Source organism: Octopus sinensis, linkage group LG16 (genome assembly GCF_006345805.1).
Source record: "Octopus sinensis linkage group LG16, ASM634580v1, whole genome shotgun sequence".
NCBI classification, from domain to species: domain Eukaryota; kingdom Metazoa; phylum Mollusca; class Cephalopoda; order Octopoda; family Octopodidae; genus Octopus; species Octopus sinensis.
Genome location: NC_043012.1, coordinates 54519799 through 54533915, shown reverse-complemented (window position 1 = coordinate 54533915; position 14117 = coordinate 54519799). Strand labels below are relative to the sequence as shown.

Below are 14117 nucleotides of genomic sequence, written 5' to 3'. Positions count from 1 at the left end.
GCACAAGAGGCCAGGTTCAGCATGTCCACTGGGAAGTGAAAGCTCGTGGTGATCCCTTTTTTTTTTGTTTTGTCAACAGCAAGAGCATCATCTACATCCCCTGGGTTTCTTTTGGCCATACATTCACCGAAGAGTACTTTGCGGAGGTTTTGAGGGAGCTCAGGAATAGATTTTGTCGCAAACGGTCAGAGCTCTGGCACCAGGACAATGTGCACCAGTTCACAGTTCCATCCTGTTTGATTAACTACTCAACAGAAATGGGCATCAAAACTGCCCCTCACCCTCCCTTATAGTCCAGGCATTGCTCCTTGCGACTTTTGGTTATTCCCCAAGCTGAAAAAGAAGATGAAGGAAGTTGTGACAAAGGTCCTGGACACTTTTGTTTTGGAGGACTTCCATACGGTCTTTAATGAAATGGCTGGGGTGCCACAAAAAGTGCATTGATGTCATAAGGAACTATTTTGAAGAAGATTAGAATTTTGTACTTTTTTCTGAAATTAATACATGTCTCTCCTGAAAAAGTCTCAATACTTCTGGAATGCATATATATATATATATATATATATATATATATATATATATATATACACACACACACGCACATACACACACACAGACATATGTAGTATATGCATTGTATGTGTGTATATATTATACATATTATATGCATTGTTTGTATGTATATATTATATATTATATGTTACTTGTGTATGTATATATTTATATGTACCATGTGTTGCTTGTGTGTGTGTGTGTGTGTATATATATATATATATATATACATACACACAGATATATGGTGTATGTTAAAACCTTCATTTTATATTATTTATTTTTTTTATATTTTTGGTGTTGGGTTACTTGAAACTTTTTATTTCTTTATTTTCTTGTATTCCTCATCTGATTCATTCCTCCCTCTTTTTTCTTTTCTTATTCTATTAAATTATTCTATAAATTTTATTGTATATTTAAATCAAGTCATGATATAAAACAGTGTTGTATTAACCCTTTCGTTACTATATTTCTGACCAAAATGCACCCCTTATGTGTTTCAATTAATTTCTAACGTAATCATAAATTTAGTCTGGTTTCATTAAACAACTATAACTTTTTTATTTATCAATATATTAATGAGATTTTAGGAAGATAATTTAATGAAATGTTCTCAACCAATTCTATACTATAATTTTTGTCACAAAGTGACTCTAATTGCAGGTAGATACAGGTAAATTCAACAAAATATAAAATTATTAAAATTTTGTTCAAACATCGCTATAGAAAATGGGTTATTAGCTAATATTCAATTGGGTATACAACAAAATTTTACGATAGAATTTGTTATTCTGGGTAACTTTCTGATACCCATAATAATATTTATGGCAAAATAGTCTTAATTTCATTTAAAGTTGTGGGAAACCACTAACTATCCTTTCTTTCGCTTTGTTTACATTTAGCGTAACGGTTCGTTTCCGCCGTAATGATTTCAAATAGGCTCATTCGAAAAGGTAAAAAGAAATAGTCTAAGGCTTTACTCTCCTGGGAAAGTCTGTGGCTTGGTCCAGTTTCTTCAAAAAAATCACCAAAAGAAACAGTTTTTAAATTTTCACTCCATTCAGGTGCCAATTCATTTTCTTTATCGCTGTCGGAGCTCTCGGATTCACTGTTTTCACTTTCGGAAAATGAAACATCAGATTCATTATCAAATACCACGTGCTTTTTTTCTTTCAGTCATAGAGTTAGATTTATGAAGGTCTTCAGTAGAAAATCCTTCGAATTCTGACTCGCTGCTTGATATAATGAAATTTGTATCCATTTTTTGTCAGAATTACAAATTTTAAAAACACAATAGGAACAAATTTTGGAAAAAAATCTCCCAAAATTCATGGAATTAAAATTACACTTCGATTGTTGTACAAAACTGTAGTTGAACTGTTTACGAAGTATAATACGTGTTTTCACGAATGTACTAAAGAGATTTGCTCGGATATTCTCATTTAAATATGCATAGGTAAATATGGGCGGGTTTGGTCACATTAACCAAAATTTGTTTCGGGCCGCTTTGGGCGGTTTGGTAACAAAAGGGTTAAACCATGAAAGAAAGATTAAAAAAAAAAGAAAAGAACAAAGACATCAATGGTATTTGTTGACATCCCTTTACTCTCTGTAATCAAATCTTACCCAGCTGCACTCTGCGTTTCATCTTTCCAAGGTTGATACCAATAAGTATTTAGGTTGATGTAAATGACTCTACCCTCGAATGAAATGTTCCAGCTTGGCCACTGTCCAGTGTGTGAAACCAAGAGTAATCTAGCTCAATAGATGCTGATGCATAAACAAGATATTGATTCCACAAACAACACCACTGACTCCCTGTTTAGAACCAAAATTGATACATAGTTTAGAGCACGTTTCAGTTCAGTTTGTATTGGACAACCTCTCAAAATGCCACTGGTATGATAGCAACCAATACACTTTGTAAGTGTAAAGGTACCTTGCATGATAACTAGAGCAGTGCTTCCCAACCTATTTTCCACCAGGCCCCACCATAACTTTCCTAAAAAATATATGCCCTACTAGTTGCTTGGAAAAAAAAAAATTCATATTTAATATTTCCTTCCCAACCACATAGTTCTGGGTTCAGTCCCACTGCAGGGCACCTTGGGCAAGTGTTTTCTACTACAGCCTCTGGTTGACCAAAGCCTTGTGAGTGGATTTGGTAGATAGAAACTGAAAGAAGCCCATTGTATATATGTGTATGTTTTTGTGTCTGTGTTTGTCCTCCCACCATTGCTTGACAATCAGTGTTGGTGTGTTTTTATCCCCATAACTTAGTGGTGCAGCAAAAGAGACTGATGTACTAGGCTTACAAAGAATAAGTCCTGGGTTGATTTCTTTGACTAAAAGAACCGTTTGAGTGCTCCAGTGTGGCCACAGTCAAATGACTGCAACAAATAAAAGAATATATACTTTCCTTTAAGAAATATCCATACTTGGGCATTAGAATAGCACTATACTGTGAAGACCATCTTCACACAGTATGTTTGACTGGAGGAATTGGTTTGGCTAAGCTGAGTATGTTTGCTGTAAGAAGAAAAGATTTTCATGATTCCATGTCCCACTAAAAAAAAAAAAAGAAACAAAAATTTCGAATCTCACGCCCCACCACAATTTTTCTAAACGCCACTGGTGGGGCGTATATCCCACATTGGGAACCACTGAATTACAGTATTAAGCTCACAATCATAAAGCTATGGTGTAATCCCATGGTTACTTATGACCGGAGGGGGTTTTTACCCTTCACTCTATATATATATATATAGATGATGATGATTGTCACTTAGTAAATGCCATAATGAGAGCTCATGATTAGCAAGTCCTGATTAGGATGAAACAGACCTACCTTACAGCAGATGTTACAAAGCATCCAGAATTGAGATCAAATCCTGTTTATAGAGTGCTCATTTCATGATGGAGTATTTAATTCTCATTTTCAAATTTTTACTACAATCGTAGATCACTTCATTTCAGACCAAACGGTTTTCCATCATCCATTTCCAGTTTTCAACATGTGCACTAAGAGCCTTAAGGTTATTTTTGACAGCACTCCTAAAATGCTTTTTTTATGTTTATGCCACGGATGTTTACCATAAAACAATTGTTTTGAGTAACCTGTCATTCTCCATCCCAGTATATATATAGGCACCATGTAGCAGCACCCATGTGGTACCACATAAAAGCTACCTGTGGCAACTCCATGTAAAAGTGCCTATACCAGTATGGAAAACAGATGTTAAATGATGATGACGACAACTATTATTATTATTATTATCATTATTATTATTATTATTATTATTATTATTATTATTGAGTGAGAGAGCAGTTCATGCCATCAAAGTGACACTGGGGTAAAATATACGAAGCCCAATATATCCATCATGACTACCCGTCTGATAAGGGTACACCAGGAACATGCATCACAACCATATGTGCGCGACATGGTGATCTCATATCAAGATAAACAGCACATGACCTTGCAGGTGGGGGCCCAGTTAGAATTTTCTTCAGGTTGAGTAGCCCATCCCACTCAAAAGGTCCCTGAATAAGGGTTGTTTAAGGATGTTGAAAGAACCACCCATGTTTCCAGAGGTGAATTATTCAAACCCCAAAGAATCCCTCTCAACACATGGCTATGATGCTCCCCCCACTACTTCTGCTCGTGATCAGAGATGCACATATCGTCAGCCACTAAAGGACATGTTCAACTGGTTAAGGTCAAACAACTGACAAGCAAATCTGTGGTATTGAGCAGAATATTTGCTGTAGCCCATCTTTTATACCAAGACAAAACAATGTACATGATAACACTTCCAATCAGTTAAGATCAGAAGCCATGAGAGCCACTGCCTGGTACTGCATCAGGGCATTTATTATTATTATTATTATTATTATTATTATTATTATTGTTTTTTTTTTGTTTTGTTTTTTTAAACAGGAAATTTAGAACTAAGAATGATCTCAGTTGGCTTAGTATCACAAGTGTTAAATAGCATATGAAACAAGTTCACTTGAAGCAATTATCTTTTTAACACAGATTTTGTAATTGAACATATGTAAAATAATTAAGGATGGTGTTGGTTAACCATGGATTTGTTGCAGCTGCATTTTGAAACTCAAACATTTATAAAGGGAAGACATACAAATGCTTTACTAAATATTTTACAAAACTCCTCCATTAGTCTTGACTACATTGAAACATTTTGGCAAATTTGTTCATTAGATATTTTGCCACAAAAGGGTTAATTGATATATAATTTTTTAGTTCTTTTATCTTTTATTTGTCACCAGACTGAAATCAATCCTAGTATTTATTTTCTATTTAAGTCATGTACTTACTGTATCAGTCTCTTTTGCCAGACTGCTAAGTTATGGGGATATCAACAAACCCACACCAGTCATCGGCAGTGGAAGGGTGATAGGGAACTGATGCACATGCACATATCATCATCATTTAATGTCTGTTTTCTATGCTGGCATGGGTTAGATGGTTTGACCAGGGCTGCACCAGGTTCCATTGTCTGTCCTGGCATGGTTTCTATAGCTGGATGCCTTTCCTAATGCCAACCCCTCCACATAGTGTATTGGGTGCTTTTTATGTGGCAGACAAGTCTTCTTGAGTACAGCAGGGCACAGATATCTCAGTCCTTTGTAAAGCTCAGTCTAGACATATATATATGCCAGCGGCGAGCTGGCAGAAACATTAGCGGTATTTCGTCTGTATGTCGACTTTGCCTTTCATCCTTTCGGGGTTGATAAATAAAGTACCAGTTTCGCACTGGGGTTGATGTAATCAACTTAATCCCTTTGTCTGTCCTTGTTTGTCCCCTCTATGTTTAGCCCCTTGTTGGTAGTAAAAAAAAACATATCTATATATATATATATATATATATATATATATATATATATATATATAGGGAGAGTTTACGAAAAAACAAAAGACGAAGACAGGCAGATGTATTAGTATAACGCACAGGAATAAAAAAAGTCTTTTACATTTCGAGCCTACGCTCTTCTACAGAAAGGGACACAGAAAAAACAAGGAGAGAAAAAATATATATATATACACACACACAGACAGACAGACATATAGACAGATAAAAGAAGAAAAAGAAAAGGGAGATTGGGAAGTTAATTATTTATTATTAACACCAAATTAATCCTCATCCCTTACAGCTGTTTCAATTAATACTCAGTAAATTAAATTTGTATGACCTGAGCATATCTACAGAGGAGAAAAAAAATACACCCTTGGATGTTTTGTATGTGTTCGTATTTTATACAACATGCTTCCACACAGTTTCTGCCTACTAAATCCACTCCCAAGGCATTGGTCAGCCTGAGCCTAAAGTTGATGACTCTTGCCCAAGTTGCTGCACAGTGGGATTGAACTTGAAACCACATGGTTACAAAGAAAGCTTCTTTTACCACACAGCCAGGCCTATGCCTAGAAAATCCCACTTCAAAATTACGAGTGGACTTAAAGCAATTGGTTTCACAATTGGATATCTTTTTCTACTAATTATACACTTAGCTGTGAAGTAGATATGGTTTCTGATTGTCCCCAGGTGAACTGAAGCAAGCTGTTTAATAAGTTACTGATATTAGTTAAACCTTCAGCATGTTATATACATATATATATATAGCCTCCATTGCTGTACTAAAGGACCCAATTTTGTGTTGTTGTCATTATGTAGTTCCCCCCCGCTCCCCAGGCCAAGTCATCTCTGATTGAGCAAAACCTAAGGTTTGTGTTAGGAGTTACTGTTTTAAGATATAATTCCTTGCTGCAGATAGTGTAACCTGTGTTGTCTTAAGGCATGGACACACTGGGCAGTTGCCTGTGGACTGGGACCCCTCATGAGTATAAGGACCCAGTTTTGATCTATGCTGTACTTACTTATACTTGTGCCAGAATTCAGCTAGGTTGAGTTGGGCCAGCTTCAACCAATGAATTCACCACATCCCTCTTGAATGTGGACTACAGCCAATGCTTGGCCATAGTCAAGGCTGTAGCAGGGATGCCTCAACCATAGTCATTATTTGCTGATCAGGTGTAGAGTTTGTGTTTGGAGTTTCAGTGGGAATACAAGTTCATGCGTGGTCCCCAGTCACATAGCAACACACTGTGGGATAGTGTGATCTGTAGCAGCTCATCTTGCCATTGGTTGTCAACTGTCACAGAGGATTCACTGACCAAGTCACCACCAATTATTGGCGCTGACATAACCTGGGTTTGAAGCGAGTTCTAGAGACAAATCTTCAAAGCCACAGTCGAACCAATTCTACTATGTGGCTCAGAAACCTGGACATTATCAAAGAAGCTTGAGAGGCAGTTGGATGGAACTTACACTCGCCTCCTTATGGGAGCTCAAAATCTCTCGTGGGAGCATCATCCAACCAAAGTACAAATATATGGGAAACTACCACCTGTATCATCTCTTGTGAAAGGTAGGAGAGTCCAGTTTGCTGGACATTGTTGTAGAGCTGAAAACGAGGCAATTTCTACTCTTCTCCTCTGGAAGCCATCTACTCACGATACCAGAGGGCGCACACTCTCCTACCCTGATGTAATCTCCAGGGATACAGGCATCCAGCAACAGGACCTCCGTAGTGCTATGATGGACCGTGAAGTCTGGCGTAACATAGTAAATTCTATTGTCTTGACCACGGTTGCACAATGATGATGATGAAAGACATACTTTAACAAAAGCTGAGGGGTGCCTCACTTGCAGTAGTCTTCCTGCATGCTAGACACCAACCCAGAATTTCTGAGGGCCTATGCTATGTATGCTGTGGCTTGCTGCCAATGAATAAATACTAGAGAGCCTAATGCATTGATTTGCTGGGGCTTGGGGTTGTGGTGGGGCTAAGTCTACCTTCAGTGTTGACACTGTATAATTGGTGAGTATCTTTTTCACCTGCAATATTGAATTCAGATGTTTCTGTTGACCAAGCTAACGATTGACCAATGTCTAAAAAATATGTGTCGAACCACTTTGTAATAAATGGTACAAGAAAATAAAGTATGATATATATATTACTTCAATAATTGATTTGCGAGCTTTTAATATTTATATTTTAATGTTTGGTTCTATTCATTTATTTATTGTGTGTGTGTGTGTGTGTGTTGCCATATCCATACTAATTATTATTATTATTATTATCATCCTTTCAGAGCTGGTAAACTAAGTACCAGTTGAGTATTGAGGCTGATGTAATTAGCTAGCCTTGTACCAGAATTTGAAACCATTAAGTTGGCGAGCTGGCAGAATCGTTAGCACGCTGGATGAAATGTTTAGTGGTATTTCGTCTGTCGCTATGTTCTGAGTTCAAATTCTGCCGAAGTTGACTTTGCCTTTCATCCTTTCAGGGTTGATAAATTGAGTACTGGGGTTGATATAATCAACTTAACTCCCTCCTCCCAAATTTCAGGCCTTGTGCCTATAATAGAAAGGATTATTATTATTATTATTATTATTATTAAGGCAGCAAGGGGGCAGAATTGTTAACATGCGGGCCAAAATGCTTAGTGGCATTTTGTTGACCTTGATGTTCTGGGTTCAAATTCTGCTGGGGTCAACTTTGCCTTTTGTCCTTTCGGGATCAATAAATTAAGTACCAGTGAAATCCTGGGAGTAATTGACTAGTTCCCGCTCCCAAAACTTCAGGCCTTGTGCCTTTAGTAGAAAGGATTATTTGCAGAATTGTTAGCAAGCCGGGCGATATGCTTAGCAGCATTTTATCTGTCCTTACCTTCTGAGTTCAAATTCTACCAAGGTCAACTTTGCCTTTCATCCTTTCGGGATCAATAAATTAAGTACCAGTGAAACACTGGGGGGGGGGGGGGGTCAATGTAATTGACTAGTCCTCTACCCCCAAAATTTCAGGCCTTGTGTCTTTAGTAGAAAGGGTTATTATTATTATTATTATTATTATTATTATTATTATGGTGGTGAGCTGGCAGAATTGTTAGTGCACCAGGCAAAATGCTTAGCAGTATTTTGTCCCTCTTAACATTCTGAGTTCAAATTCCACTGTGGTTGACTTTGCCTTTCATCCTTTTGTAGGGTCAACAACATAAGTACCAGTTGAGCACTGAGATTGATGTCATCAACTCCCTCCCCAGAAATTGCTGGCCTTGTGCCAAAATATGAAACCAATATTGTTGTTGTTGTTGTTGTATATAAGGTGGCAAGCTGGCAGAATTGTTAGCATGATATTATTACATGCTAATTTAGCAGAGATAATACCAAGAGATTTGATGACGAATAAGTTTCCTCAGATTTCAAGAATTTCTCTTGGAATTCTTGTAGAATACAAGATGGCACTTGTCTGCAAGTTCACAATATGTGTCTTAGTTCTAATATCCTTTAATCTCTCAAGTAACTGTTTGGGTGTTGTGCTGAATGCACCATTCACCACAAGAACAGATTTCATCCTTGTCTTTTGCAATCTCTTCATCTCTCTCTGGTTCAGTTTTGATATTTAAAAATTTTTTCTCAGCTTCTTTGACATCAATTTTACTCTCTTCTGCTATCAGTATATTTATTTCTTTATTACCCACAAGGGGCTAAAGATATATAGGACAAACAAGGACAGACAAAGGCATTAAGTTGATTACATTGACCCCAGTGCACAACTACTTCTTATTTAATCAAGGACGAAAGGCAAAGTCAACCTCAGCGGAATTGGAACTCAGAACATAGCAGCAGATGAAATACCACTAAGCATTTCGCCCAGCATGCTAATGATTCTGCCAGCTCACTGCCTTCAGTATATGATATATCTTCTTCTTATTATTGTTATTGTTGTTAAGGTGGCGAGCTGGCAGAGTTATTAGCAGACCAGGCAAAATACTTCGGTATTTTGTCTGTCTTTACGTTCCGAGTCCAAATTCTGCCAAGATCTACTTTGTCTCTCATCCTTTTGAGATCTATAAAATAAGTACCAGTAAAGTACTGGGGTCGATGTATTATTATTATTATTCTTACTACAGCTACTACTATCTCTATATTAGCAAAGGCGGAGGTATTGTTTTCAGTTGTGTTTGTTTGTTTGTCCATGGACAAGATATCCCAAGAACAGTTGGATGGATTCAGATGAAACTTTGAGGGATGTTTCACCTCATGACTGGCACAAACTGATTAGATTTTGGGATCGATCCGGTATCGGACAAGGATTCTGGATTATTTTTCCTGTTTTTTTACTTAATTTTTGAGAGCGGTCAGGTTCATTTTTAGTATTCTCATTTGTGAGAGCTGTTGAATTTATTTCAGATATTCTCACTTTAAAAATCATCTCTGGCTAATCATTGAGAGGACATTGGTGTTGCCTTGGCAGGGGTTTGCGCTCTCTGAGTGCTCTTGTTGTTATTATTATTATTATTATTATGAGCTCAAGAATTATTGCACCCATTTTGTTAAATTTTATTTTTTTTTATGTTTTCAGAGTTCTTTTAAGGGGGGATTCATTGGAATTGAATTGAATTGAATTGAAATGAAAGAAAGAAAGAAATCCTGAAACAATCATATATCTGGAACTATCAGGAACTGTAATGCTGGCTTGGCTTTGTAATTCTGTAGACTAACAGCCACTGATGAACAACTCCAGTCTTTGTTTATCGAAGTTTGGAAGAGAAAAATGTTCAAATATTATATAACTTAAAAAGAGAGAGAGAAAAAACTCAATAATAAAAAAACAACATATATATATATATTTAACGACACTGCTAAACAAGTCCTTTGTCTCTCATTTGTCATAAATAAATTTCCTTTTTTTTTTCCACCCCTCTTTCTCTCTTGATAATACTGGAAGCATGAATCTGTGAGTAAGTTAAAAGAATCATCATTCTTGTATAATATTTAATATTTGGTAGAAAAAGGAAATTACACTTCTCTGCAGAGCATCTTCAGGGTAATTGGGTTATATTTAATTTTTTTTTTTCTATGTTATTGTCTTTTTCTTTTCTGTTAACATTTATTTTAATACATGCGATAGCAAATTTAATCATTTACTAATCTAAATGCCATTTCGGCAGAGCAAAACAGAATGAATTTCTGTGTTTAATCTTTACTGCGGATTAGTTTCACAAGGAAAAAAGAAAAAAAACAAACAATGTTTATGTATGTCAAATGTGGAGATTTCTTATGAGGGTTGATATAATCATAATAAAGTATTATATATATATACACATATAAATATATATACATACATAGACATACATATATATGTGTGTGTGTGTATATATACATATATATATATATATAAATATGTATATACATACATGTGTATATACACTTATACATACATACACATATATATATATATATGTCTATATATATACACACGCACACACACAAATATGTGTGTGTGTGTGTGTGTAAAGACTGTGCTGTTACAGTAGCTGGTGTTGAAATCAAGTCACCAAAAATGGTGACTGACAATGGAAATAAACTCTTGGAAGATTTCTTTTTTTATTTTCTCATTTTTCTTTTTGTTTTCATAACTTAAACGTATTGTTTGTTTGTTTTTTCCGTTGCATTTGCATAATGTATAAAACACACATCATCAGACAATAAAATGGTAATTAAGCAATTACCTTTCAATCCTTTTGTTACCATATTTCTATTAAAATACTCTACTTCGTTTCAATTCATTTTTAAAACTATGAGGAATTTAGAAAAATAACTTTGTCATTATCATGATATTTTTATTGGAAGGTTTTAATTTAGAATCCCTTAAAATGTGAAGTTTGTGTCTTAGAACCAGATTAATTACTTGTGGGGGACACTGTATTTCATTAGGCAACCATAATATACTACAGACCATATTAAATGCTTTACAAGTCAATACTGGGTCCTACTGTGTTAAATCACTTGTTACGGTTATCTACTCTTTCTCTTTTACTTGTTTCAGTCATTTGACTGTAGCCATGCTGGAGCACCACCTTTAGTCGAGCAAATCAACCCCAGGACTTATTCTTTGTAAGCCTAGTACTTATTCTATCGGTCTCTTTTTGCCAAACCGCTATGGGGACGTAAACACACAAGCATCGGTTGTCAAGCGATGTTGCGGGGACAAACACAGACACACATGTACATATACATATATACGGTGGGCTTCTTTCAGTTTCCATCTACCAAATCCACTCCCAAAGCTTTGGTTGACCCGAGGCTATAGTAGAAGACACTTGCCCAAGGTGCCATGCAATGGGACTGAACCCAGAACCATGTGGTTGGTTAGCAAACTACTTACCACACAGCCACTCCTACGCCTCTGTAGAAATTATACCCAGCTGGCTATAGAAAATCTGTAAAGATAACCTTAGAATGAGAGATGATTCTGGGTGGGTTGATATAGAAAAGGTTAAGTATTTGTGAGAATTTCAGGCAGTTTCAACTTTTTTGCAATTTTAAGTTTTTCTTTGTTTTTGTTTTTGTTTTTTTTTTGTGAAAATTTATTGATTTCTTTTTGGCTGTGTGGTAAGAAGCTTGCCTCCCAACCACATGGTTCCAGGTTCAGTCCCACTGCATGGTACCTTGGGCAACTGTCATCTACAATAGCCTTGGGTCAACCAAAGCTTTGTGAGTGGATTTGGTAGATGGAAACTGAAAGAATCCCATCATACAGGGTGTGTAAGGTATTTGAGGAGATACTTTTTTTGGGGTCATTGCTGCATTTTTTGCTGACTCTGTATAATTATAATCTTTGTTTCAGAAAATAATAATGGCAGACCCTCAGCTTACAACATCAAGAGCCAAAAATGAACTTTCTTATCTTTCATTTTAAAGGATTACAGAATTGACACAGGTTATAGGAACATAAACCTTCTTCCACGAAAAGGTAGCTTAAACTGTGCTCTAAATGGAGGTAGAGTCAAATCCTATTTTATGGACTCAACCATGTTCTAAAATAAGTCGAAAGGTAAGCTACTATAAATTGGCACAAACTTTCCGGACAACCCAATATAAAAATATAACAGGATTTTTTTTAACATTGAATGGCTATGGGGACCCATCCAAGTAAAATAGGAACCAAAAGGATCCAGAGGAAAAAAACAGTTGAGATACACTCACTGGCACAAGGGTTCCAGTGAAATTAACATGCAAGTGGCTGAGTACTCCACAGACACATACCTATTTTTTTACTACCCACAAGGGGCTAAACACAGAGGAGACAAACAAGGACAGACGGATTAAGTCGATTATATCAACCCCAGTGCGTAACTGGTACTTAATTTATTGACCCCGGAAGGATGAAAGGCAAAGTCGACCTCGGCGGAATTTGAACTTCAGAACATAACAGCAGACGAAATACGGCTACGCATTTCGCCCGGCGTGCTAATGATTCTGCCAGCTTGCCACCTTAAACAGACACACATACCGTTAATGTAGTTCTCAGCATGAAATACAGGTGCAACTCATTTTTGTCAGCAGAGTGGACTGAGAAACACTTCTTTGAAGTCTAATGGTTTGCTAAGAAAATGGCTTGTGAGAGTCACACAAACCTGTACAGGTTGGTGTCAGCAAAGTGAGTTAAGTGTGAAAGTTAGTGTGCAGGCTGGGTATATGTCAGGGCTGAGTTCTTAGTCCTCTTCAGCTTATTATAGTAATAGCTAAGCTACAACAAAGTAGCTGAGTTGAAGTAGTAAAAGCAACATTCAAGATTCTGTAATTAGCAAATAGAATAGTTATCAAAAAGATATTAATTAGCAAATGGCAGGACTGGTAATTAGTAATAGAGCTAATAATTAGAAATATATTATTGATTAGATGGTTTATAGAGACAGATACACAAAGAAACACACACACATACATACATACATAGACACTAGCACACTAATAGACAGATAGACTCAAACTTAAAAAAACACCCGACATTCTGTCAGTTATGACGACGATGATACCAGGTAATCCAACCAATGAAACAGCTTGCTTGTGAAATTAATGTGCAAGTGGCTGAGCGTTCCACAGATATGCATACCCTTAACGTGGTTGTCAGGGAGATTCAGAATGACAAAATGTGACAAGGCTGGCCCTTTGAAATACAGGAGCTATTCATTTTTGCCAGCTGAATGGACTGGAGCAACATGAAGTAAAGTGTCTTGCTCAAGTGCCCAATGCACCACTTGGAATTGAACTCCTGACCGTAAGGTCGTGATCTGAATACCCTTAACCACTAAGCCACGCCACCTTTACAGACTCAAACTTTCATACTGAGAGAGAGAGAGAAAGAGATAGATATACCCAGAGTGAGAGAAAGACATGCACACTTTACTAACGAGACACAGGTGAATGCGTGTGCACGCAAACACATAAACATGCTACCACGGTCACCTCTGTTGAGAGACACATTAACACGCAGATTGACAAATACACATTCTCCCGTCCACACATACCAGCACACGTTAAAACTGGAAGACACTCACACTACACATACTGAAGCACACAAACAAAGACTAAAACACACTCACACACATACAGACACAGATACCCATAACAAGACAGGTATATACACACACAAAAAATTTCAATAGAAATTTGTTTTGTTATTTAATATTT

The 14117-nt window shown here is 36.6% G+C and overlaps 1 protein-coding gene across 3 annotated transcripts in view; it reads left to right on the top strand.

Moving 5' to 3' along the window:
• Positions 1-10653, top strand: part of LOC115220470 (protein YIPF3) — a 54689-nt gene extending 44036 nt beyond the window's left edge. For all 3 annotated transcript variants that reach the window (XR_005002528.1, XM_029790599.2, XM_029790598.2), the window contains one exon: positions 10006-10653. Coding sequence is in view for 1 of the 3 variants with exons in the window: in XM_029790599.2 (XP_029646459.1) it covers positions 10006-10016 (11 nt within the window). In the remaining 2 variants the exon portion in view is untranslated. The remainder of the gene's footprint in view (positions 1-10005) is intronic.
• Positions 10654-14117: the final 3464 nt, after the last annotated feature.